Genomic DNA, 27,570 nt, shown 5'->3' on the forward strand with positions numbered 1-27,570 from the left:
GGGAGTCATCCCAGCACTTTACTCAACTAGAGAAACCTTTTCCAAGATCTTTCCAGAAGCAGCAGTCAAATAAGCCCAAATTATTTCACACACCGAAAGGGTTTTAGCATTTTATAGTAATACTGTAAACAAAAGATTAGGTCAAAATATTGTACAGACAGAATGACACTGATAAATACAAGGATTTAAAAAAGGCAAAAAAGCTTTTCCTTTCCTCTGCAGCATTTTGTAAAGGAAGAGCAAGTTTGTTTACAGGGGAACAAGAGGAGATCTAGTAATAAAAGAAAAGAAACACCTTTGTTGTTTCAGGTGCTATAAACTTTGTGACTGCAGTGCTGTGTGATGGGAGGGTTAATGAACTTGCTGCTCGTGGGTTCCCCCGCTGGGTTTGAACCCCTCTGATTTCAGCATAGCTGGAGCAAGGGCTGGCAGTTACCAAAGTGTCCCTTGGGTTTGGATCAAAGGCAGGTTTAAATAAGAGATAAATAACACCATAACTCAGTGCCACCCTGCTTTGGAAAGCAGGTAAGATATGTTAAAGAACAGCACACAGAAGTGTCCTGAGACACTGAAAAAGACCAGCTGCTGCCTTTCAGTGATTCCAATTTAAGTTCCTAGAAGATTCTCACTATTTAATTGCCAGGAGCATGATTTTGAAGGAGGTTTCAAAAAGGTCTTTTGCAGTTCTAATCTCAGCCTGCCTGTGTTCCCATCAGGCTACAGATGCTTCTGGGAGTCAGAAGGGCAGAAAGGAAATAAAACCCCACAGTGAAGAACATTAATTTACTGAGTTGTCATCTCCTCTCTCCATTCCTTCCTCCCTCAGACTCTGGAAGCCAGTTACAGCATCAGGAATCCAGCAGTGTTATGGCACTTGTGTTTGGATATCCATGCAAACACACCATAATTTAAAAAGGAACCAACCCCTGCTGTAGCTCCTGGGCAGAAACAACACACTTCCAAATGGGACACAGGCAGAGCAAAAATCAATGATTTCCTCTCCCACCTGAAATTCAGATTCCCAAAATGTCTCATTTTTGAAATTATGGACTGACACACTTTTGTGAACTGTTAGGAATGAAGAAACCTGGAGCACATGTGGCCACTGGGGACCCACCCACCCTTGGGCCAGGCAGCCTGGCAGGGGTTACTCAGTAAGTTGTCAAATTTTGAAGGATTTGCATAAAAAACTTCGGAGATATAAGAAATGTTTTCACATTTGGATATGTTGAGGTACAGAGGTTATATACCATGGCAGACACAGCTGCTTTTGCACTGGCACTCTTCTAACTTCCTTTTTTTGTTAATTAGCATAGAAACCTTTAGTGAAATTGGATGTGGAGTTACTGAGCAAGGCTGCTGCAAACAAGACGGTGCCTTGAAGATGACAGGAAAATTCTGTAGGAAACTTAAGAATGAATTACTAACTCAGAAACAAAGGATAATATTTTAACCACTAATGCCCTAAAAGTAACATCAAACATATATATTAATGGCATAGTGACAACTAAAAGAAATAACTATTAAGTTTCAAATTCCTTCCAAAACAGATAAAGTGACAAAGACCTTGTAGAGTTACACGTAACAAGCTTGGATGCCCACAACTACTATTGGTTTAGCAGACTAAAAACATATTGCACAACAGTTGATATGGGAAGAGAGAATATTCGGCTTGTACCCCGTTACCAGGATGACAAACCTCCTTCCTGCTGGTTGGCAGTGAGGGTCCCGGAGCCTTCGGAGCCTCATCCAGAGGGATCCTGGCAGGTGAGGCTCCAGGATGGACGGAGCAAGGCAGACACTGCCCTCCCATCCGTGCAGGTGGTTCCAGAGGAGTCCCACAAGCAGGATCTGAAAGCAGAACGTGGCCCCAAGGAAACATCTACAAGAGCTCGAGACAGCACTGGGACGTGGTATTGGCTCGACAGCTATTTGCAACATGCTATTATCCATAACTACACTGGCAACACAGGCACAGAATAAGGCAGTGGGTTAAATTAATCATAAGATTGTTAGAAAACATGCAAAAATAATACTGAGTTTAAAAAAAAAAAAAAAAAGTTTCTTGCCCCTTTAAGTTTTTCCTCATAAAAATTCGAATAGTCCCACACCTAGGTGTCGAAATCCAACCTTTAAAAAACAAGCCCCAAAAAGCCCCGAGTGACTCAGTTGTTGTTCTCTTTGGTTGTGATGGTGACGAGCTGCTTGGCAGCCTTGGCGATGTCGTAGGCGCACTGGATGACCTGCTGTGTGACCAGCTGGATGTCCGTGCTGGGGCTGCTCTCCACGGGAAGGGCCTTCCTGCACTCCGACTGCAGCCGGTAGGCACTGGAGGTCAGCAGGCGCAAGGACGTCCTCACCAGCTCCGACTTGGGCTTCTGGGGAGGGAAAGCAGAAGCTGAACTAGGCAGAACAACAAAAACCCTTTTCAGCAGCTGGGAGTGCTCACAAGGGCTCTTTGATGGGGGACATCTGCTGCCAGGCCCTGGCCTTCTGCACAGGCCTCTCCGCGCGGCAGGAGACGCAATTTCTCCTCTCTCATCTCAGGGAGATGTCAAGCCCCTGCCAGGCAGTGCACAGGGAATGCTGCTTCACTCTCCCGTAGGAAGTTACTCATACACATTTTCTGGTGCCTGTTTCCTGCTCCCAGCCCATATCCTGGCTGGCAGGAGGGGACAGCGTGTCCAGGACGATCAGTGCAGACAGGCACAACAGCCTTAGATCTTTGCTGGCAGTTTTAGAAAGGCAGGTAAGTTTAGGTAGTAAGGTAAGTTCAGAAAGGTAGGTAAGTTCACAAGAACTCAGTCATGGAGATGTCTCTCCCTAAATTTGCTGTGAACAAACAGATCACTTTGGTGGATGGTTTAGATCTGTTGATCTAAACATGCCTGCAAGTAAGAAATCCAGGCACCAGCACTCAGATGGAAAAGGGGGTGATGAGTTTAGTGGAATTCCCATATAACCACACAACTCCTCAAGCTAGATCCAAGTAGCCTCCAGTTTTGGAGGAACTATGCGCAATTCTTAAGAATTTTAAGTTAAAGAGTACAATTAGAGGCCTGGATTCACACTTTAGCCCTTCCCAGTTGCCATGTTAATAAATGCAGAGGTGCAACGTGTAAAACACCTCATAATTTCTCCCTTCCTCTGGTTTTTGGTTTTTATTATGAAGGGAAATCTACACATGAGGAATGAGGCCAAAACCATTTTGATGCTGGCAGGTACTTACTTTTGGGAACAGAGCTGCCATTTCTGTTACTGCCACATGTATTCTCTCGGAGCACGGTATATAGCTGCAAAAAGATGCACTGGGTTATTCATTATGGAGAGACTCTCCTTCCTCTTCCAGTTCACTACTCAGTGGCTATTACTCTAAAAACAACTATGTAACTTCAGAAAAAGCAAGAACTTAACCAATAGTGCAAAATTATTTCTTAAGTTTTCATTGTTCTTCAGAGTGGGTTTGAGGCAATAACTGTTCACACCTGTTACACCAACTGTTGTCAGGAAAGTCTCCATTTGTATGCAATTATGGAAATATGTCTGAATATTACAGAATCACAGACTGGTTTGGGTTGGAAAGGACCTAAAAGCCCATCTAGTCCCACCCCCTGTCATGGGCAGGGACACCTTCCACTAGACCAGGTTGCTCCAAGCCCTGTCCAACCTGACCTTGGACACTTCCAGGGATGGGGCAGCCACAGCTGCTCTGGGCAACCTGTGCCAGGGCCTCACCCCTCTCACTGGGAAGAATTTCCTCTGTATATCTCACCTAAATTTCCCCTCTGTCAGTCTGAACCCATTCCCCCTTGTCCTGTCACTGCAGTTCCTGATCAACAGTCCCTCTCCAGCTCTCCTGCAGCTCCTTCAGACACTGGAAGGTGCTCTGAGGTCTCCACACAACCCTCCCTTTTCCAGGCTGAACAGTCCCAACTCTCCCAGCCTGTCTCCATAGGGAAGGTGCTCCAGTCCTCTTACCCACCTCATGGCCTCCTCTGGACTTGCTGCAACAGTTCATTAACTGCACATTAATTCATACTCACATTTCTTAAACCCACCCCCCCGCCCAACAGTTTAGATACTGGAATTCATCTCCAAAGTGTACAGAAAGTGGCTCAGCTCACTGTTTGGTGGATTACTGTTGTGTGCAGGACACCATGCCCAACCAAACTGGTTCATGTCAGTCAGGTACAAGGTAAAGTGAGATTCTGCAGCTTGCAAATATTTAAACAAAATCTGGTGATACAGAGGTGCTTTGGGGGAAGAAAAGGCAAATTTTTTTGCAGTCTTGACAACTAAAAGCAGATAGAAAAAATAAAAATCACTTTGTATGTGGGACCTGAGTAATTTTATTTCCACCCCCGTGTCAGTTCATGACCAGGTGAAGCCAGGAATGCAGCACCATGCAGGTATTTTCCCTTTCTCGTTTTCCAAATGGAAAGGCCAGACCTCTGCTGTGATGGGCTGTGCCCAACTTCCCATATGGAATTCCAACCTGACTTTTCGGGTGAAGTTTAACTAAAGGTAAAACATCACATTAAGGCAATTTCAGAACACAAAGATGCCTTCTTAGATTAATTAGTACACAGTAAACAAACAAGACACAATTCTCACACAGCAGTTTGCACACACATGCATCCCCAAACTACCAACTGCTTTCACCACGTGCGAGTTTAAGGCCAAATATTCTGTAATTCTGGTGATTTAGCTCATAAAGCAAAGACAGGTTCCATTGGTCCTCACAGATTTTTCTTCTGATTTATACACCAAATGAAATTTGGTCTGTTCAAAATACATCTTAAAACTATTTACCATAAACTGCTGTGAAACTTACGGTAAATAGTGGAGTGTTAGTGTGCTCTGTCACAAGTCTAATTTCAAAAGACTCGTTTTTATGCTTCAAAGACTCAGTTTTAGCATAAGATAGTTCACATGATTCAGTCTTAAACATGAGAATCTCAAAAATCACTACGTAAGAGCATTCAAGAAAACTATTCAGCATTTGTAGGTTATGGTAGGTCAGTGCCCTTTCAAGCAAAAAGAGTCCCAAAACCCACTCCCCAGGTGTTATTTATTCAGTCATCTTGCAACACCAAAGGTGCAAAAGCAGTCACTTGCAAATGCACTGAGAGAGAAGCAACACACTGGGGTCATTTCGGCAACGCAGGAAAATTGCTGTAAAAGGAGTATTTCCATGTGTCTCAAATCACATGAATTCTTCCAAACTGAAAGTGGAGAGAGGTCTTTCAAGTTCACCGTCATTCCCATTCTGCTGTTAATGATTAATCTGCTCCATGACCAGCACCCCACCTCATAAAAGGGAAATTTGCTGATTAAACCTTTTGCTAACAAGGCAGAGAAAGCCCTCAGGGTAACCTGAATGAAAGACCCAGGTTAATGATGTGTTTTATTGTACGTTCTCTAGGTCAGCTGCAGTGTCCTGGAGAAATGGTTTTAGTTTATCACCTAAACACTGTCTGTGAGCTCGTGAAATACTCTGACATGTGTGTTGGGTTTACACACATTGCAGTGAGACATCAGGAAGATATTCAAGTAGTGACAGCTTGGAAAAAGAATCCATCATTACCAGTAACTTGTGTTCATCTCCTCTAATCCTGACATTTGTCAGCTGGGGTTTGAACCTGAGAAGTTCTTCTAAAGAGCGTCTCACTTAAACTTCACTTTTATTTGAGGCACTTATAAACAGTATTTTGGTTGGGTTGGAAGATCCTATATAAACATATTTTTTCACTGATTTGAGACACAAATGATCTCATCTGACCCCCAGCTGCACAAACACTCAGCTATCAGGTGTGAATGTTCCGCACTGGGGATGTGAAACTCCTGCTTCTTTTGCAATGGTGCACAGAAGCAGCAACCACATGTTGTGCTGTTAGTTCATAAAATCACAGAATCGTTTGGGTTGGAAGGGAACATAAAACCTCAAAGATTTATTCCTAAAGGAAGAAATTGTTCCCTGTGACACTGGTGAGGGGCTGGCACAGGTTGCCCAGAGAAGCTGTGGCTGCCCCATCCCTGGAAGTGTCCAAGGCCAGGTTGGAGGGGGCTTGGAGCAACCTGGGATAGTGGAAGGTGTCCTTGCCCATGGCAGGGGCTGGAATGTGATGGTCTCTAGGTCCCTCCCAACCCCAAGCATTCTGTGATTCTATAGTTCTATGATCATCCAGTTCCAGCCAAGTTGTTGTAATTTAATTTACCTCAAACGACAATAAACAGAACAGAGACAGGAGAATCCTTTACACCAGAGCCAGCTCCAGTTCAGGCTGTGATGCTGTTCCCCACCAAATCAACACTGGGAGCTGCCACTGCAGGTGCTGTCCCAGGTCTGCAGGTCCCTGATCACCCAGAGCATTTCATGCATCGCTCTCCATGACCCCCGTGCAGACGGAGCGGGAGGGAAAGAGGCAGCAGAGAGAAAGAGAAAGGACACTGTGCCTGGGAGGCAGGGACAGAGGCCAGAGTACCAAGAGGCAGGGCTGGGCTGCTGCACGGTCAGAGGCTGCAGGGGAGCTCTCTCAGCCCAGGGGAGCCGTGTGCTGGAGCAGCTGAGGCTGTGTCTGAGCTGGAGTGTGCCCACACGCTCCAAGGGTCTGCTCAGAGCATGGGAAAAGGGGTGGGAGAGAGCGAGGAAAGAAAGGAAGAATGTGTTTCATTAATAGATGATATTTTTGCATCATTTTTTTACTCTCCAATTATCTCCACAGCACATGATTTTTCCCTACAACGTTCCCACCACCAGCTTGGAGGATGTATTATTACACCCCCAGTAACTCATTTTGGTAAGGAAGCATTCCCCTGTGTTAAGGACGCCAGGGAATAGTAAAATAAAGATCAGCAGCTTCATAGTTCAGGGTTTTGCAAGATGACACTCAGCTAAGTACAGGCAAACACCCCACCCCACACATGGTACAAGAAAACAAAAATGAACATAACAGGTTGTTTAAACATCTGATCAGTTTAACAGTGAAAGCCAGGTGTGTTCTATTCTTTCTTTCAATGGTTTTTTAAAAATTCAAATACTGTAAACTGTGATATACACATAAACTAAACTCATTTAAAGCTTCTCTTACTGTTCCTTCTCTGTGAGAAACAAGTAATAAGGGATTGCAGTGGAAAAGGTTCTGGCCAAGGGCACTGAGCTCAGCACAAGCACGTTAGAACTCACCATTCAGCGTCAGGGGGAGAGGCCGCCCTGGCCCTTCTAAAAATAGAAAATTACAAGGAGGAAAAAACACAGAACCAAAGTGGCCCCATTGTTGTGCACTTCTCTGAGCGAGGCAGGAAGTGAGGGCTCAACCCAAACCACTGCTGCTCCTCACAGAGGGCACAGGGGCTGGAGCAGAGCGAGGACCCGCCTGCCTGCAGGGTCTGACTTCCTGGAGAACAAAGTGTTCCAGCCCTAAAAGGCATTAACACCTGGGAATATGTAATTCTTATTTACAGCCTTCTAGAAGAGCTATGTGGGAGCACCACCTGATGATCAGCAAGGGCAGTATCACTTTTACTCCTCACAGCTATGCTGGATACTAATTGTTCAGGTGGATCAGAAGTTCCCTGAGGGAGCCGAAGCTGCTGCAGGCTGATGTGCTGAGTCAGTGCCCTGCTTACTCAGCTGTGTCTAAACCCAAGAGTTCAAAATACTTTTTGTTGGTACATCATCTGTACTAACACCTCAGAAGAAAGGCAATTTCTCCCTCCTTTGTAATTTTCTCCTAAAACAAGCCCTGGTGTAACTATCAAATTTGTGTGGGGTGTCCTTACCTACGGACACGGAGGTGTGAAAATCCAAGAGAAACTTGCAGCAAGTTCTTTGTAACACATTTGATTTTTATCTAAACCAACACTTATTTTGCAGCAGAACCGCACAAGTTAAGGGCAGCGGCCAGGGCAGGGCAGGACAGGCAGAACTGCAGCCAGAACCCACTCACAAGATGGCTGGTCACTGGTTCCCACTCACCCTGTGGTGCAGGGACTAGGACACCAGGAAACACCAGACCTACACATTTTACAGGTGTGAAATGGAAGGGTTGTACTTTTCACCTTCATGTGTACTACAGGTGAAAACACCAGAAGAATTTTCCTTGTTTCTCACCAACTGCAGAGCTCTTCCAGCACTCACCCCTTACCTGTCATGCTTGTTCTCCTGTGCCGCTCGCAGCAGCTCCTGAATGTTCTTGGTGATCTGCTCAGTCTTCCGAATCACATCTTCTGTACTGGGCAAACTGGAGCTGGGGGCTGGGTCTGTGTCCTCAGGGATGGATCCCTCCCCCTGCCAGACAACGCTCCGCTGCCGGCCCTTCCTGCCCGACCTGCAGGGGAACAAGGCAGGGTCAGCCTGGGGACACGCCTGGCTGGGGGCACACGTGGAGCCGAGTGTCAGCTCAGTGTCACAGCACCTACCCCGGCTCCTCCAGCTCCACAGGGGTGGTGGGGTTGTCATAGTCACTCTCGGACACGCTGCTCTGCTTCTCCAGCTTCGAGGCCTGCAAGGAACACAGATTGATTTCAGCCTGTGCAGGGAAGAGCAGCCCTGGGCTGTGCCAGTGCTGTTCCCGTGTACGTGGGCTTGCTCTCAGCACAACAGCTCCTGCACCAGCTGCTGTCCCCAGAGCCTGCTGTGCCCCCTCACCCCATGCCAGGCTCCTGCTGCAGCTTGTACCTGAGGCCCTGGGCACTGCCAGCACAGCACAGCTCCACCAGCCTGAGCGCCAGGCACCCAGCGGGGGCAGGACAGACAGACAGACAGACAGACACAGCTCCTTCCCCTGCCACTGAAACTGCCCTGAGGGCACACAGGGAGAATCCCATCAGGAGGAGAGGCTAAATGGAGACGGCAGGACCATGAAACAGGAGCCTGAACAGTGAGCATCAGCCCACTGGAGAGGGGCAGAACCCCAGGGAGAAAGAGGCCAGACCAAGAGCAGGAGGCCCACAGCAGAGCAGAGGCCAGAGCCCACGTGGGAGGCTGAACACAGAGTGGAAATCAAATCCAGCGTGGGAGGGTGAAACAAGAACTGAAGCCCCACACAGGGCATGAGGCTGAACCAAGTGAGGGAGGCCATGACAGAAGAGAGGCCAAATCAAGCACCAGGGTCTGACACCAGAGCAGAGGCTGTCCCTGGGAAGCCCACTGCAAAATGGAAGACCAAAATGAGGGTTAAGATGTGGCAATGAGAAAGTCAAAATAAAGACAGGAGACAGATGATGGCTGGAGGACAAACTGTGGGTGGAAAATCAAAGGGCACAGAATGGAGGAGACTTGGAGCCCATTACAGTTCGGAGGCTGACACAAGAACAGATAAGGCCCATTGCAGACTAAAGCCCAAAACGGTGTGGGGAGCCAAAATGTGAGGAGTTGAGGCCACTGAAGGCTTGATACTGATACAAGGCTGGGAGGCCAAATAAGTGAGAGATGTGGCCCAGAGCAGAGCACAGGATGCAACAAGGGTGGGAGGCCCAACCATCAGGAACAGATGGCCATGGAAGAACGGTGTCAAAAGGGGAGCAGGGCAAATTCCAAAGTAGAAGCTGAAACGAGGGAAGGAGGGATGCAGGGAAGCAGAGACTGGACACTGGACAGAGCACTGTAGGCCCATTGCAAAGTGGGAGGCTGATCCCAGAGAGAAGGTGGAATGAAGAATGGAATACCAAAATGAGCTTGGAGGCCAAATCCGCAGCCAGGCCCCAGGATCACCACACATCCACCTACTGTAGTCTTTTAAAAACTGCACAGCCCATCAGAAGTGCCCACTACAGCTTGTCCATTTGCAAACATGTCCCACCAGTGTCACTCTGCACAGAGATCAGCAGCTCAGGGTCCTCCACAGACCCCTGCTGAACAACCAGCCTTGGGGCTCTCCAGAAACCCTGAAGTCATGAGGAGGGAATCTCAAGTGTTAGACTGCAAGGGACACCTCCAACCTGCATCCCTGATCCATACACTTAGGAATCTGCTTACAGAATAATACTTCTACCTCAAGAACAGAGTAAAAATGTGACCAGGAACTGGTTTTCATTGGCTGAGATCCAGTAGGTTTGTTAAACACTCATCCAATGTTAAAGCCAGCAATTCTCACTGAAGTACCTGGAGTATGGACCCTTTGAAGTTACTCTGCACAGAAGCAACAAAAACAGCATTTTTTGAACACTCCTTAGAACAGCTGGTAAAGATCAACTGTAAAAGTGACACGTTTTGAAGATAAGAAACTATCACATGTAGGGTCTAACCTTTCCCCTCTCCCAGATGTAGAGACATCAATACAAATAGTGCAAAGCTCTATTATATGGTCAGAAAAATAAACCACAACAATGAACCACAAAGAATAGGATACTATGGAATCAGTGATATAGAATCAGCATAGAATAAAACCAAAACAAACCCTCTGTAAGCTTCTAGTACCACACAGCACTGCTATCAGCTGGAGCCAAATATAGATTTCCTTTTGACCAAGCAGGATATTTGATTGAAATTTTTATCATCCATCCCTACTTGCAAATCTAATATTTTCTGCACTGATATGTTCAAACACTGTACGGTCAAAATAAAACGGGGAGAAGAAGAAATTAAAAAGGAGGTTCTGTGTCCTGGCAGGGAGAGGTCAGAGTATGGCCATTCGACATCTAAACCCCCAAACTTGTTATCCATAAGACAAACAGTCAGTCAGGCCCATCTGGATTGGTGCAAAGTGCAGCCCCCAAGAAAAGCAGCTTTGAAGCCAGGCCTCATGCAGTGCTTTTAGTCAGCAGGGAGAGTTGTACATCGGCTTAGAAATATCAGCGAGCGCCTGGAAAATCACTGTCCAAGCAGCAACCAACTCGTCTTCTGGTGTTGTGCAGCTGAACAAGTGATCTGAGAACTGTGTGTGGTGTTAAACGCCAGAGATTGTGAAGTTAGAGAGAGACAAGTGCCCACAGCGTGTGGCAGAAGGAATGAAGGGATGAGTTCTGCTCCATGCAGAAGGCCAGGCAGCAGGACAGGGGGAAGAGAGAGGCATCTGGCTCTGGGGAGATGTCACCTCCTCCAGGGAAAAGGTGGGAAGGTACTTAACCCTTCGTGTGCTCTCATCCCTTGACCAGGAGAGCGTGGAGGGGAAGGAAGGTAGAGATGAAGAGGAGGTCACAAACGCACTCCTCCCGATCTAAAAATGGGAAAGAGAAAAACACTCGGGAAAAACCACAAACAAAACACAAATAAACTCTTAACTTAAATAAAGGAACATTCTTAAAACCATGGAGATGACAAAGCAAGAATGATTTTGAGAGTTCGGCTTAGCCTGAGTGGACTTAATTCTTTCAAAATACAATTGATGTCACCCTAATATTGACACTCCAGAGGTGCCAAATTCCACAGAGAACAAAATATATTCACCACAGTGCCAAATTAACTAACTCCACATAACAAATCAATGTTCAAATCAAGTGACCAAAGGACCTATACAGGGCACTGTCGTGTTTTGCAAACACTATCACACACGAATGAATTTTGACATTTCTTGCTGCCAGAACTGCCTTTGTATCAACATGCCAATATAATTCAAAGTGATCTAAATGTCATAGTTTAAATTAATTAACTGGAGGCGGGGAAAAACCCAGCAGACAAATTTCTGCACTGATTCCCTGGTGCATTCAATTGTCTTTTTGGAATGTGCATGGAACGTTTGCCCTCCCTTATGCCATAACTTCAAAATATATTTTAGAGGTCTTAATCATTCGACTGGAAGGAAATACAAGACAGTGCTAACAACAGGGAAAGATGCTGTAACAAATCCACAAATTTTAAATATGTGTCTAAAAAATACTGTCCGGTGTTTCTGCCCATGGGGAAGTCTAAAAAGATAACAACAAAAAATTAACTGTACTAGTTAATTCAATGCACTCATTAATTAAATGCACTGGTGTGTGCTGGGTCACTTATGCAAAGTGTGAACACCTCAGTACAAAATTTCTTTAGTAATAGGGAACTCCCTCTCCACTATTTGCACATCACACAGGAAAATACTAAACCAGAAGAATCTGACTGACAGATCTAAACCATCTCCAGCCTCCAGCTGCAAACTCAGAATAAGAAACTGGTGTGTGGAAAACTCAGCTTAAATTTTACTTTTTCAAGGTGGTTCTGAAGTTCCACAAATTGGCACCTGTCTGTATATCTGAACAAATCTATGAATATTACCTGCCTTCTTTGAATACTACTTTCCTTCCTTCCTCATTTTCAAACAGCCACATTTTGATATTTGGCATATATACTGTGGTTAAAAAAAACAGCTGAGCAGAAGCCAAAAGCTCCAGTTTACATGTTCCAGAACTGCTATAGCTTCTACTTTTCAAACCATCAGGCTCCTGCAGACATGTTAATACAGCAAACATGAACAATTCTCACAGTTCTTATTCCCTCTGGTCTTTTTCCTCTCTGAGGCAGAGCTGAGCAGCGTCGGTGAACGAGCAGAGCTGGAAGAGCCAGGAAAGCTGAACATGAGAAGAAATGCAGAAGCAGCAGCAGTTTTACTCACGTGTGGAGGGAAGGGCTGCAGCCTTGGGCTGTTTTCCTCTGGGTAGGTGACCTCCCCCATGGGCAGGTAGGGCTTCTGCCCCGAGCCAGTCTCGTACATGGACATGGGCCTGCTGCCCCGGGCCGACGGGCGCCGCTTTAAGGAGGAATTGGTGGTGGGGTCTGGGTACTCAGAACCACTTTGGACCTGATAGATATTGGTTGTGGCCTGTCTTCTGAGGTTGGTATTTTCACTCTGTAGCGTTTGAAGCTGAAAGAAATGTTTAGCAGTGTTTGTTTCCTAACAGCAAGTGCCAAGAGCAAACTGCCCATGCAATACACGCTTGTCAGCTTTAATACCAAATCCAGTTACTGGTAGCTGGGGGTTCATTTCTTTTTCAAAATCTACTTGACTTGCTTGGTATGAGCACAGAAACATCTGTGTTCCAGATGTGGAAATATTTAGGTGCTGATTTCCAGCACTGCAAGCTAATTTAGATCTTAACACTGGGTGCTGTAGTTCAAAACGCACGATCCATTCTTTCCCGGCTGCTGTACTGGCACAGGAATTGTGGGATATAATGAGGTTGTGAGGGAAAGGATTGACAACACAACAGTTTTCCAAGCAAAGTGATCCATTTCAGCAGCCAATACAAGAATTTAGCAGACTTTAACATAAGGCCCATGAAATGTGACAATGCCAGAACTGCAGCACAGACACCAGAGGCAGCACAAAGGAACTTGAGCTTGCTCTGCAAAGCAAGGAGAAAATTTAGCTTATGAAAATTAAGCATCAGCTACTGCTTTCTAAGAAGCCAAGAAGAAAGCATTTTAAAGCTTTTGATTATTACTTGACTGATAGTAAAAATGCACCAATTCTGTTTTATTTGGTGGAGTTACTCGGAGTAAGTTTGCTATATTAACACATCAGAAAGAAAAGATTCAGTAAAGAACACTGCAGCACAGCAATGATTTCCCTCCTTCTACACCACATAAATATACTAAAGTCTCATTAATTTATAGGCTCTGAAGACTTTTTTTTTTACCCTAAATACACTATATCTGTTTAAAGAAACTCAGTATAAGTGGAAAGTTAATTCAGTTGATGCAAGAGAAATGCTCAACCAGTACAAGGCGTTAAAAGACCAAGGAAACACCGTGAGATCCCTCAGTATTCACCATCTCAGCAAATCTGAACACAACAGAAGAGAATGTTGGCCCTTAACAAACAAGGATATTCCAACCTGCTGAATTAGCTTGGCCTCAGGTACAAAGAGCTGAACAGTCTCACCACCCTCCAAAGCATCAACCTCTGCCCAGAACAGCAGGTTCACCTGCACAGGCACAGCCTGAAAAACTTTCTCTACGTGTCACTCTTGCAGGATTTTAATTATTTGGAAAATAGGATTTTAAACACTAATTAAAGGGATTAATCTGAGGAAGCAGCCAGTCTTTTCTAGCTACCATGTCAGGCAGCAGACTGAACTCAGTACAGATATAAATTCTCCTTAACCCCACAAAAGCCTCTATTTGCAAAGCACACAACAAATTCTTGATTTGTTTATATAAGGAATTAGAGGTCTGGCTTCCAAACTCAGATTTTTGAGCTTTTAATTCAGGATTTTAGCACAAATGCTCAGTTTTCTCTTTGTATCAGACCATCTACTCATAGTAACTCGTGCTGTAAATGAGACATCTCTACTTTACCTTTGTCCAGACAAACCCACAGTGCAGGTTTAAGGCAGGAATTGAATTTATCACTATGTCCTATAGGTGCTATTTCCCATGGATTCAAACACAGGCAAACAAATAAATCTTGGCCTCCTGGTATACAAGAACTTTATACTGTATTGTCACATTGCAGACCATTCTGTACAGCCAAACTAAGGTTGGATTTTAATTTCTCTTCATTCCAGCTAGGCTTAATAACAGGAAAAACCCACCAACATATTTACTGGAAAAGCTGGAAGTACATTATATAGATGGCACTTACTTCCTCATTGTTTAAAGACAATAAAAGCACACAAGACTTGCAAAAACTGTCTTGTTACTTGGAAAACTTATGTCAAAGCTTTGACATAAGTCAAATCATCATCATGATTTGTTGGGTCAGATCAGCATTAGCTCCAGAAAAAACAACATTCAAAGCATGTCTTGCACATAAATATTTATAGTGGCATATCTGACCCCAGAGCAGCTCTTTAAAATGAGTTTTCTCACTATCCCAATATTGGGTTATTGCATCCTCAGCTCCAGCAGTTTTATTCTAATACCTTCAGACACCCCAAGAGCTGAGGGGTTGCAGAGTTGTGCCTGTTACCTTTTTCTGCATGATCCTCAGCTCATCACTCAGGTTGATGTTCACTTTCATTAACTGCTGAATCTTCACCTCAGAAGCCACCAAAGCATTTTTAACTTGCATATATTCCTGGGCTGTCACTGGTCCATCTGACAAGTCTGAATCCAGGCTCTAGGAACAGGAACAGAAAAATACTTAAACCATTGAGAAAGAAGGAAACAAAACAATGACATTTCTACAGCTTTTCATGTATTTACTTCAAAAGAATCACAGTTCAATCTAAGTTAAATTAATGAGATCCATTAATTAGCATCATTTTAGTCCACTGTAAAAGATATCTGCTGTCAATCAACTCCTAGCTTCTCTAAAAACATTTGTCTCAGCATTTCAGTGACAAAATACTGTTTTCATAAGGATTTTTTAAAATATGCAATAAAGAACTGGAAAGTCATAAAAGATAGATTGCTAAACATCCAGTGTGCATATCATCAGGGGAAAATAAAGTAGAATTAATAGACCTACTGCCCCTTTTTCAGCCATTCTGCATTATTTTCAGGAATGGTTTAAACCACTTGTTCACGTTGGTCTGCTGTAAATATTTCTTCAGTAGGAAGCAGTACCTTCATGAAATATCATGGAATCACTGATTGAGGATGTTTTGGTACATGCAATTATTTCATGTATGCAATTAGGTCTCTCTCTTATCTCCAGATATACACACTACTTTTCTAGAGAAGTATTTTTTTTTTACAATAAAAATTCCTCAAGTCACAACACTTAATCTTATTAGAAAATTCATAGAGTGAGGTGTGATTACAAAATTAATTTGAAAATTAATTTTAAAATCCATTTTCTGATCATTTATGCAAGTTAAATCCCCCTTCACAAGGGGAAGGATTGACTGCAGATTCCCTTTACGAATAACATTCAGGGTGTGTATCACCATTTCAAGCCTACCTTCTGTCTGTTTGATTTAGCTGCATTTGTTTCCAGATCTGTGTCCTCATCTGAAGCAACACTGTCATAGTCAGGCTGGTCGTTATCCTGACTCTCACTGCTGTGCTGATTGCTGATTGATTTGAGTATCAGTTCCACATTTTCTGCAGATCAACACATTAAAAAACATACAAGGGAGTTTGGAGAAGAAATGGAAGTGCACACTTTTAAAACATTAATTTAGATCCACCTAACAGGTATGAATTACCACTGTCCAAAACTAGTTTGATGGTTTTGCCTTTTCATTTCTTCTAAGTGTTTAGGCAAGTTAAAATAAGTGATGAGAATCAGGCTTTAACAGCTCAATGAAATCCACACATATTAAAAAAACCCAACAGACTACCCTGGACAAATGGATGCCAGCATCCAAATGAAAAATACAGGGAAAAATTAAAAGTTAGAAAAGATTCTTTTGTGTTTTCTCTCCAGAGGAAGAACCAGTGCTCCAATGTTATTTCATACCATCATGCCTAGAACTGTGGCTCTGCCTTGCTGTTAACACAAGTATTTGTGATCTTTGCTATCTGTCATGCTCAAGAAATACAGAATATAAACATTTTTGTTAGGTGAATTAGCAATAAGATCTAAATTACAGCCACGTCCTGCATGTAGGGAGCAGCCAGAAATTCCAACATCTAAACCCCTGCCATTATCCCAGATGCCAGTTGAGACAAGTGTCACTGTTGCACTGTTCAGGAGTATTCCAGAAAATATTATCAAATTATTATAAAAATCACAACCATCACAAAAGAATGTTCCTAAATTGCACATATCCCCCTTGATTCTTGTTACAAATACCAAGTTTAACAGACTAATCTTCCGTATTTGGGCATTATTTTGGTGGCCTACTGCCTGCTGTCAGTAGCCTGATACCCACGAATTAGTTTCTATTTATAAAAACAATCTCTCTCTCTCTCCATTGACACAGCACTGCTGAAAGAGTTCTGGGAATGACTGAACCACTGAGGAACTGCCTTCAGAGGAACTGACAACAGAAGCTCACTCACCTTTAGAACCAGTGAGAGGATTCCCCTGTTGTCTTCGTTTGGCATCACTTAAAATATCTATGACCAGTGTAGCAAACTCATGGGCATTAAATCGAGCCAGTTTCTGTCTTCCCTAAATTACAGAACAATGCAGGGAAAATAAAAGTACATCCTGTGTTAGATGAACAGCAGAGTTCCCAGAAAAACTAAGACTATACACTCAGAGTGAGTTGACTATTCAATTACATTTACTGCAAAAAGTGTGACTTAAGAGGGAAATGTAAATTACTTAAACCTCTTTCCAAGTAGATGTAACTCTTCTACAGTAATGAAATATAGTAAAGCAATATTCCTTAGGTCTATTAAATTACCTGGCCTATTAGACTATTTTTCAGCATTAAGAAGATTTCATACCTGATTCCTGGTTGAGGAATATTCAGGATTTACGGGAAGAAAAGGGACCACTGTGGTCTCTGTCACAAGTGTGCTGTGATTCTGAGTTGCAAGCCAAACTGCTCCAGAGGGAAAAAACAAAAACAGGGAATAACCTTCCTGTACTATTCGACAGTGCTTCTTGTCAAAGAATAAAAGACAATTTCAAACACAAACACAATCAATTCAAAGGAAGGCTTTTTCCCCAGAGGGTTCCCTACTCTGTGAAAAACACAGCATTTTCTGAATTAACATCCCCTTCATACAATGCAAGACAAAGAAACTCCCATCAGCAGTAATTACTGAATACAGAAGCATTTCAACAGAACATGTGGCTGGATTAGCACCTTTTTTGTAATGTAACAATTCAGATTTATTTCATTCCAGAAAGCCTCACTCACCTGCATCTGTTTCCCTCCTGTCAACTTCATCATACACATCCATGGCAAGTTCTTCAAATAAGTGGTTGCTTAGCTAAGGGTGGAAGAGAATAATTACAGTTTGAAAATAAATTAAACCCAATAAGATCTCTGTAACAGAGAAAATGTAAGAGCACAACTCTGCTCTCTTTTCTTCAGCCTATATAATTCATAGAAATGCTCCTTTCTCAGCCAGTGAGGTAAATCCATGGAGCAGACTTGGATGATCACCCAGTTTCTGGGTACAGGGACAACAATTCTGTTCTACACTTCTTTACTGGTTACTGGATTTTTCTCTCCTATCTGACCACAAAAAGACCTCGTGTGTTTGGGTGAAGCAGAGCCACTGTGGGAATGAGGTACCAAACACCACTGTAGATTTGGGATTAACTGAACAGCGAAGGCCCACAAAATATTTGTGTTTCCAACTGTTCCTGCAGTGGGTGATTCAAAAGATCCTTGTGTTAGGAAGCCTGAAAGATGAAGTGAGGAGTTTGCCATGTCTAGAAAAGGAGTTTTACTTACAGACTGAAGCTTCTTCTTGGCTGCTTTTGCCAGTTCTGATACATCCAGACTGCTATGAAAACAAGATGTGATCATTACATCTACAGCATGTCATGGCTTAAACACAAATTCTACATTCCAATAACTCAGTGATTAAAATGTCACTTTTTTTTGAAAACCCTTAATATTTTAGTATTTTTAGTATCACTTTTAACACACTGATGTTACTAATATAACATCACAATTAGCATATTCAAAAGCTTTCAAACACAACAATCTTAAATTTAAAAAAAAATAATCCCCAAAATCCTTTGGAATATGGATACCCACAATTTTTTACCCATATAATTTTAATTTTATTAAAGCTCTTCATAGACATTTTGCAAGCAGTAGGTTGGACAGTAGTTTACTTACAGCCGTCTTATTTCCAATTGCACAGCAAGAAAAGAGAAACAGGGACTTGTAATTAATACTTGATATGTTTGGTACAAATATTATTTCATTGATTCACAACCAAAACTTAAAAACACTCAGATGATCAAAAGTATAAATATTTTCAGAGGAAAACACAGTTTTCTTGTATTTTTAAAGTATTACTTTAAAAAATCAGGAAACCACCTCAATTGTTCCTTAAATTATTACACAATCTGTTTCTTAGGAATTCCCAAGTGTGTTCCCTTAATAGAATTGTCTCACCTTCCCCCTGCATTTTAACAAACACAGCAAACTTCTATAATTTTCTGATTTTGTTTATATGAAAATATTCTTTCTAGAAAAAAAAGCTTCCAAGATTAATAAAGGCACACATAAAAAGTTGGAATGGCAATGGGCTTAAAAGGTGTTTCAGAAAGAAAATGAAATGTAATCATTAGGGGTTTTTTTATTTTGATGTTTTCAAACATTCCATGGAATCAGCAACTTACCTGTCTGCCATCTGAGGTATAACAAAGTGCTGCCCGTTTTTGTGCTCTAGAGTTGAAAACAAATTGCATTTTAATAGGTTGGTACTGGTCTATGATTTTCAAGAATATAAGGAAAAGGCAAACACAGAATAATTTATTTTGCATGCAATTACTCAATTTCCAATTACACAGAGTTAGCAAGTCTTAAAAGAAGACTCCTACCACAATTTCCTGGTATTATCAAAGATTCCATTTAAAGCTTATTAACTGTATTAAAATCATATTAAAAAAGAATATTAAGTTCTAAAATAGGTGACTTTATGGCAGCTGATAGCTAAAAACTTTTAAGTGTGCTTATGTTCAAAAGGAACCTACTTAATTAACACTTCCCTGCTTTTGCATTTCAATTGCAAGAAACTACTTGGAAGAGTTTCTACAGTTTATATATAGAACATGCATTTGTGGCAAAAGAGAAAGGAGCTTAATTTTTAATCTAGGTGTATTTAAAACCCTACAGTTTTATCTGAATTTTAAATGCATCATCACTAATCTTGCATCCTATACTTTCTTTGGTTCTTCCTGTATAATTTATACAGAATATAAATACTAGAATATCTGAAATGGATATAAAAAGTGCATTAACACTGACACAAACGTCATATGCCACAGTCTGAATTGTCCTATAACTAAACAGACAGACCCCAGAGTGCAGTTTCTTGTGCTTACCTGGTTTCCTGCCACAGAGATAAAAAGCCAACCTGTCTGTGAGCTCGTACTGGATCTCCACCAGCCGCTCTGCCAGCTCGTGGTGCCCCCCTTGTCTGGGTCACACACAGAGGGGACATCAGTCAGTCATTGAGACACACAGAATTAAAAATGGTCACAGGAATTGATGTAGAACAACCCAGCACAGACCCACAACCTGGTTCCACCCTGTGCGCCCCAACCCATCTGTGCAGTTCAGCCCTTTCCCACAGCAGTGCCTGAGTTATTCCACACCCCTGGAGCCTACTCAGCTGGCTGAGCTTGCAGACACTTTTCTCCTCAGACCCCTTTTCTGAGAGCTGCTAGCCTGGCACAGCACAGCCTGTGTCACTGGGATCACAACTGTCTCAAGCACCCAGAACACCAGCTATGAAATTATGAAAATGCCTATTTATACTCTTTATGCATCCACTCCTTCTAGAAAAAGTATAATTAGCATTTAACATCCAGATTATTTTCAGGACAGAAATGTATCTAAGTAGGTTCCTCACGCAATTTATGAACATCAGGTAACATATGTCAGAGCTTCTACCTTGCATAGTCAACTGGAGTTTTCCCATTGGAATCTTGTGTGCCAGGATCAGCACCATAAACCGTTAACAGTTCCGCCTGTAAAGTCTGTCCTGCCTTAGCAGCAACATGGAGAGGGGTGTTTCCTTTCTCCTACAAGAGATGAAGGAAAATATCTACTTAATCAACAGGCCTGAGCAGAAGATGGAGCTATAATTGATGGTTTATCAAAACAATGAAAAAAGTGTTCCTACAGGATGAAAGAAGTTGGCTTGAGCTCCTAAGGAAAGCAGTCGCAAACAGGTCTCCAGGTTCCCTGTCCTCACACTGGAATGGAGTTGCTGGAAAAGAAGCAGGATTATATTTAATACAACAGCAACAACTGTGAATCACCATTTGCTTTTCACCAATCCTTTCAGAAAGTGGTGTGCAAGAGTTCTTCTCCAATTAACCTAAATCAATGCCTCTCAACCATCACCTCCAGTATCCATACATATTACCAAAAAAAAGTGGCTTCAGGGTGAAGCTAAGCTCTATTTATTTATGTAACAGTGCAGAAAAACTGCAGTGGTTGAATCAAAAGCAGCTGACTGAAGTGAGTCAGGTTTGCTGTGCTGTCCCTGCAGGTGCCCCCTCACCTTGCTGAGGTCTTTGGCAGTGACACTGTCGTCCTCCCGGCACGGCAGGCGATGCACAAACGCTAACATCTGATACTTAGCTCTAATGAACTCGGCTTTGTTGGGACTGCAAACAGAAATCCAGGCAACAGAAGGGAAAGGAAAGAAATATCAGTGCTTTCACAGTAATACAGATGCTCCAGAAAAAAAGGAAAATTCACAAGCGAAGATGGAATCAGATCTTTGCCAGTGGCAAAGTCAGACGTGGAAAAATATTTTCACTAAAAAACGACCCAGCACTGATTGTCTGACTATGAAGAGCAAACTTCTGTTACTAATATCAAAGTATCTGCAGACCACAGCATGTGGTGTGTATTTCTTAAAAGAAATTATGCCAACTACAGATCTATACTTACTATATGCAGTTATTTACATTTTAAAATGAAGCACCATAATCAGTGACAGAAATCTCCCAATTTTTGCTTAATTCATCAGCCAAACTCAGTTTTTTTGGCAGCATTCAGATAACTGAAGCACGTGGCATGAGAATTAAAAGTCTTTTGATTCAAAGACTATTCACTATTTAAAGTGAGAGGTCAGGAGACAACAGTTCAGGGAATTCAAGCAATGAATTTTTGCAATAAATTTTTAAAAATTAATCCTTGGAAAGCAAAGAAAAAATAATAATGGGTGCACAAATAACTAGTTCAGTCTTGTTCTCCTCCAGCAACAAAACACACTCAGGTTCCCATGGATTCCTTGCTGCTCTGTCACCGCTGAATAAAATAATTACAGTTCTATAAAATAATAATTCTGCCATTTCCCACTTACTGCACTTTGTCCTGCGGGCTGGCCTTGCGCCGTCCACTCATGACAGAGGCAGGGTCCAGCAGAGAGTGTTCCCAGATGGAATTAGCACCATTGTTGTACAGCGTTTCAACCATCTGAAACCCAGGATACACACACAGGCATTGACATTGTGCTGCTGGCTGCACTAATCAAATATCTGTAATTATTTCCAAGCAGATATCAAGCCAACAGATTCCCATTCTGTGTGCCAGCATCCAGAACCTACTGGGATATCAGAACTGGGCACGTGCTGAGGAGGTTATGATGTGGAATGTAGTAAGAAGCTCTTTAAAATTCCCTTCTCTTCCCAACAGCAGCTCTACTGAAAAGAAAACCTTACTATACATTGAAAATTTAGGCTGATGCAGATCTGTTGAAGAAGTGTGAAAGAAAATTCAGGTGACCTTCCAAAGCAAAGGTATCAAACTAAAAAGGCAGAGACAATCCTGATTTCAGTGGTCTGGTATTAGTGGTCCGTCACAGAAAACAAGAGAAACAAGAGGAGACTAACTTAGAAAACGAAAGATTAAGAGGACCAGCCCCTCTCAAACAACAGTTTAATGATATTAAAAAATTAATATATCCAGTTTTAACCAAGGAAGACAGTTTTCCTTCCTACCTGCAGCAGTGTTGGAGGCCACGGCGTGTGTTTGAGGTGCCTCACTTGGGAGATGTGGCGGCCCAGGCTCCGGTGGACACTGCAGCACTCATCACAGATCAGAATCCCCCTGTTTATGGATGCCCAGCAAGGATCTGGAAAAGAACCCATTAATTACAACACAGGAGGCAACGTGACCTTATATTTCAAACACAGACTCCAAAACAAGGAGCTCTGCCTTCTTCCCTGCTTAGCCACTCCGTGAGCATGTAAATGCTACAGCCAGGGGCTCTGGGTGCTGGGAAAATGGGAAACACCAGCCCTTGCCCTCCTGGGGGATGTGGGATTCCCAGGACAGCAAGGAGATCCGCTGTGGAAATTTGGGAAAAACCCCACTGCTTGCAGTTCTTCCTATGAAAATAGTTTCCTTTCCAAGCATAACAGGACACTGAATTTATCACCGCCTTGAAGTGCTTTACTTGGTATTTCATGGAGTCCCACATTCCTAACAACAGCACCTACCTATTCTTTGGAAAAACTCCAGTTGGTTTGTTTTTGGGGAAAAAACCCCAAACCTGCCACAAAAATCTTTATTGTTTTTTTTTAAAAACACCCAGTCCATACAGACAAAGTGGGAACAGCAGTCAGGCTTTTTCCCCAACTACTCAGTCTTCACTTCTATATTATTGCAATGTTCTTTCAACTTCCACTTTAAATAATAAAAACACTCAAGAGTGTCATAATTAAAAAAAAAAAGGTACATACATGTCAAGTCAAAGGCTCAGTAATATCCAAAACTGTCAAGCAAAATAACTTTATCTCTCGTTAGATCCAAACTGAATCATCTTACAAGCAATGCAGAAAGACAACTGATGGGAGGTGAAGTAGTAAATAATATATATGAGCAATTACAGAGCTTCAAACATCAGAAAGCATAAAATCGAGTAGGAATGGTACATCAGGTTGAAACAATAAATGCCCAACAGGACACCAAACAGGTCCCTTGGCTGTTTGGAGCTCAGTCTCCAGAAGAAACTCCAATTTCTGTCAGTGACACGTGAAACTCAACGTGCCAGAACCCTGCAGGAACAGGCAACCGAGCAGCCAGACAGAGCTCCTGACCCAGCACATCGCAGGAGAATGAAAAAGGAAATCAAGGAATTCTCTTTTATTTTGGAAAGATCTTAATTTCAAATGCAGAGATGAGTCTCAGGCTGAGTACAACGTGAGCCTGGTATCTGATGAGAGGCCTTCTGAGTGCTGTCAGAACACATCTGAGCAATGGTGCATCAGGGAAAAGGCTTCTCTGACCCATGCAACAAACTGGCTGAATCCTTGAACATGAGATCTGATCACAGCTGTGGTTTCTGAGTAGAGTTGATGTTGTCTGTGCTGAAGGCAATGCAGGCAAACCTGTTTGGACCCTGGGCCATGAGGGAAGGGAGTCTATTCATCCACGATAACCATCACAGCCCAGAGTCCGATTAAAGCAGATGTTTTAAGGAAAACCCTAACTTAATTTAAAAAACAAATCAATAACATGCATACAACCTCCTTGTTAAATCATTCCATTACTTTAACAGCTTTCACTTCCAAGAAGGAAAAAAAATGGCAATGAAGTGAGAGGTATCTGTTGTAACCAAAGGACACAAACTGAGGCAGCCTTCCAGATTAATGAGCCTGGTCCCTTCTCGTTAGAGCCCAGCCCATCACACACGGATCACATCCTTTGGGATCCTTCCCTTTCCTGTTCCTGTCACAGTCCCAGGCTGCTCCTGAGCATCACTCACTGCACAACCAACAGCCAGCGTTGGGGGTTTTCTTTACATCCACCCCAATACCCAACTCAACTGGGTCCAAACAACAGCAACTCACCCCGACGAAATCAGCCACTGTTTATTTGGTCATTTCATAGCAGAAAAAGGGGTTTAAAAACTCTGCTGAAGAATAAAAGCCAAGGTTTTCCTTGTAATTTCAGCTTGTACATTGTACCTAAGAGAAATCACATTGCTGAAAGGGTTTGTGTTTACGTAGAGTCCCTCAAAAAAGGGCACTGCTGGAAATGCGGAGGGTGGGATGCAAATAAATGCAATAAAAGGAAAACAAAAGGAAAGACAACAGATGGATTCAGCAGGGAAACTGAGCAGCTGAGCACACTGGGCCAAGAGAAGGCTCTTTGCTCCTGCAAAGGTTCCAGGAGCCCAAAGGACACAGAGCAGGATGGATTTGATGCCGTGCACAGGGGAGAGCACTGACCAAAAAGCAGGGGGAAGTGAAGCACTGCAACCTGTTTTCTGCATCTGTGGCCCCTCACATCAATCCATACCTGGCTTAGCACCATTTACTTGTTCCAAAGAACAGATGGGGATGGGAAAGGGAGAAGGGATGTGGTATTAGGCAGGTTGAAGAAGCAGAAAGTGCTCTCAGTTTATGGGAAAATGGATATTTTGGGTTTAAATTTAATGGAATGAAGCATCTGTGCTGGAAATTATTTGAGTCATTTTTAAGAGAGACCCAGTTATGGGCTTGATCAGAATATGCTTAAGCCAGTACCAAAATACACGGAATCCCATAATCATTTAGGTTGGAAAAGACATCCCAGACCATCGAGTCTGTGACTGATCCTCACCTTGTCATTTAGCCCAGAGCAGAGTGCCATGTCCAGTCATTCCTTGGACACCTCCAGGGATGGGGACTCCACCACTTCCCTGGGCAGCCCCTTCCAATGCCTGACCGCCCTTTCCATGAAGAAATTCCTCCTGATCTCCAACCTGAACCTCTGCTAGCACAGCTTGAGGCTGTTTCCTCTCCTTCTGTCCCTTGTTCCCCGGGAGCAGAGCCCGACCCCCCCCCCCTGGCTCCACCCTCCTGTCAGGGAGATGCAGAGGGCCAGAAGGTCCCCCTTGAGCCTCCTTTTCTCCAGGATGAGCCCCCCCAGCTCCCTTAGCCACTCCTGGTGTTCCAGACCGTTCCCCAGCTCTGTTCCCTTCCAGCCCCTCAATGCCTCTCCTGCCCTGAGGGGCCAGAACCAGACACAGCACTCGCGGTGCCTCAGCAGTGCCCAGCACAGAGAGACAATCCCTGCCCTGGTCCTGCTGCCCACACTGGTTTTGATACAGAAGACAAGAGGGGAGAGGCTGCAGAGCCGGGGCCAAGCACTTTCAGGAACCTGCAGGGTGATTCAAAACAGGAAGCGTGAGATGAAGACAAGCCCAGCCGTGGGTCTGAGAGTGAACTCCTGCCTGGGATAGGAAGTGCACCAGAAGGGCTCGGGTAAGATCAGCTCCTGTAACAGAAGCCTCTCCACATTCTGCCACAGAAACAAAGGGAGTATTGAGGAAGTCCCAGGGGAAGCACTAATTAATGCAGGTGTCAGGCACACCCGACCTGGTGCAGCCCCCAGGGCTCCTGACACAGCCCACCCTCCCGACAAACCCCTCTGCTTTAGGGAAAGGAAGAGTTTGACTTATTTTATTTAAGAAAGGATTAAATTAAGGTTTCTTTACATCTATGGATCAGACAGCAGATTTGTAGTAAATAAATAAATACCAGACAATGCTGTAATGTCACGACACGACACAATAAAGGGATGGGTTACAGGATTATCCCAACAGTGATTCTGATACCCTGACCAGCTTAAGGAAGACAAACAATCCCAGAGCTTTATCTGAGTCAAAACACCCTGATGTTTAAAAGCATAGATAGGCTCCCTTGCGTGATAGGGACAAGTGCCTGCGTGAGAAATGTCAGATCTATTTACTGCAAAAACAGAATTCTGTGAAGATACAAGTAGTGTCACAGAATCTCAGACTAGTTTGGGCTGGAAGGGACCTGAAAGCTCATCAAGTCCCACCCCCTGCCATGGGCAGGGACACCTTCCACTAGAACAGGTTGCTCCAGGCCTTCTCCAACCTGGCCTTGGACACTTCCAGGGATGGGGCAGCCACAGCTTCTCTGGGCAACCTGTGCCACGGCCTCACCCCTCTCTCAAGGGAGAATTTCTTCTGTAAGAAGACTGGGATTTTTACTATTTTTTTTTTTAAAAACATAAGTCACATTTAATACAAGTTGTTCTTCCCTCTCCCACATCTTTTCTTCTGGCCGTTCAAATGTTACCTACATTATAGTGTTTTAGTTAATTTAAGTACATACATAATTAATTAATTATATTGGAAGAACCAGCACAGAACACAAACAGCAAACACTACAGAGAAGGAAGGACAACCTGATAAAAAAAAATAAAAAAATTAACCAGGACAGTTTTAGATGTAAGAGCAGCAGAGCTACAGATGGTCAGGAGATGGAACTGCCTTTCTAAAGACAAGATCCGTCTCCATAAGCTCCAAAACAATCTGCAGTGAGAGACTTGTCAACACACAGCAGACGCTGCTCTGAGCCTGCCCGACCCGCGTCTGTCAGAGCCCTCAGCACCACTTTCCTTGGCAGTCTGGGACACCAACACTCAGCCCCGGCCGTGGGACAAGGCTCAGCTTAACCCCCCTGACCCTGGAACACGGGAAGGGCGGAATGGCCCCGAACCCTGCCCGGCTCCCACCTCCCCAACTCCCCAGGACAGCCCCGTCCCTCCCAGCGACACACTCCCACCTGTCAGCCGTGCCTGCGAGGGGCACTTCTGTCAGCCCTCATCCCGGCCGAGCTGGGGAGCCCCAGATCTCCCCCTGCCCAGCCGGATACCCACAGGACGTTCCCGGGGCTCTGTCCCCTCAGCCCCCCGGGCGCTCCAACACGGAATTTATCCCACTCCTGGAGCGCCCAGGGCCAGGTAGGACGGGGCCGGGAACGACCTGCTCTGAGGAAAGCGTCCCAGCCCGTGGCAGGGAGTGGGACGGAATTAGCTCGGAGGTCCCTTCCCACCCATCCCATCGCGGCCCCTCACGGGGGCGGTGACACCCCCGGCGCTCGGAGGGGCGGTGCCGCCGGGCCCGGCGCGGTGCTCACCCTGCGCGCTGCAGTCGGCGCACACCTCGCTGCTCCTCAGGCGCTTCGCCATCGCGGCCCCGCCGGGAGCGGGAGCGGGGCCGGTAACGGGCCCCGCCAGCCCCGCGCCGGCACCGCGCATGCGCACCGCCTCACTCGGCGCCGCGCCGCAGGCGCACGGCGCCCCGCGCCGCCATCTTTACTCCTGGCAGCCCGCAGTGTCAGCTCCTGGCAGGGACCTGCCTCA

The 27,570-nt window shown here is 44.1% G+C and overlaps 1 protein-coding gene across 9 annotated transcripts; it reads right to left on the reverse strand.

Annotated features, from left to right (window-relative positions):
* GIT2 (GIT ArfGAP 2) lies at positions 1-27,452 on the reverse strand. 9 transcript variants are annotated; one of them, XM_027652076.1, is made up of 22 exons: positions 27,345-27,452; positions 22,407-22,540; positions 21,770-21,882; positions 20,960-21,065; positions 20,576-20,662; positions 20,344-20,474; positions 19,773-19,867; positions 19,068-19,113; positions 18,559-18,564; positions 18,166-18,217; positions 17,623-17,695; positions 17,204-17,301; positions 16,811-16,922; positions 15,765-15,907; positions 14,829-14,978; positions 12,531-12,779; positions 11,070-11,159; positions 8,422-8,504; positions 8,148-8,330; positions 3,230-3,293; positions 2,132-2,378; positions 1-1,853 (listed from the first exon to the last, which is right to left on the reverse strand). In XM_027652076.1, exons 1-21 carry the CDS (start codon positions 27,394-27,396, stop codon positions 2,166-2,168), a joined length of 2,280 nt encoding a protein of 759 aa, XP_027507877.1. In that variant the 5' UTR covers positions 27,397-27,452; the 3' UTR covers positions 1-1,853; positions 2,132-2,165. The 9 variants fall into 9 exon arrangements, with proteins under 9 accessions (XP_027507877.1, XP_027507878.1, XP_027507876.1 ...); XM_027652077.1 differs by having other exon boundaries at positions 1-2,378; positions 18,166-18,214; XM_027652075.1 differs by having other exon boundaries at positions 1-2,378.
* Between the last annotated feature and the right edge of the window lie 118 nt (positions 27,453-27,570).

This window comes from Corapipo altera, unplaced genomic scaffold (assembly GCF_003945725.1).
Source record: "Corapipo altera isolate COAL_440 unplaced genomic scaffold, ASM394572v1 67, whole genome shotgun sequence".
In the NCBI taxonomy this organism is placed as follows: domain Eukaryota; kingdom Metazoa; phylum Chordata; class Aves; order Passeriformes; family Pipridae; genus Corapipo; species Corapipo altera.

Excerpts from the sequence above, each read along its gene's own strand:
- GIT2 (XM_027652076.1), bottom strand. The coding sequence starts at position 27,396 with ATGGCGAAGCGCCTGAGGAGCAGCGAGGTGTGCGCCGACTGCAGCGCG. Across the intron at positions 17,696-18,165 it reads CCAAGAAGAAGCTTCAGTCT|CTAAGCAACCACTTATTTGA; the intron begins GTAAGTAAAACT and ends TTCCACCCTTAG. Across the intron at positions 8,331-8,421 it reads GTGGAGCTGGAGGAGCCGGG|GTCGGGCAGGAAGGGCCGGC; the intron begins GTAGGTGCTGTG and ends GTTCCCCTGCAG.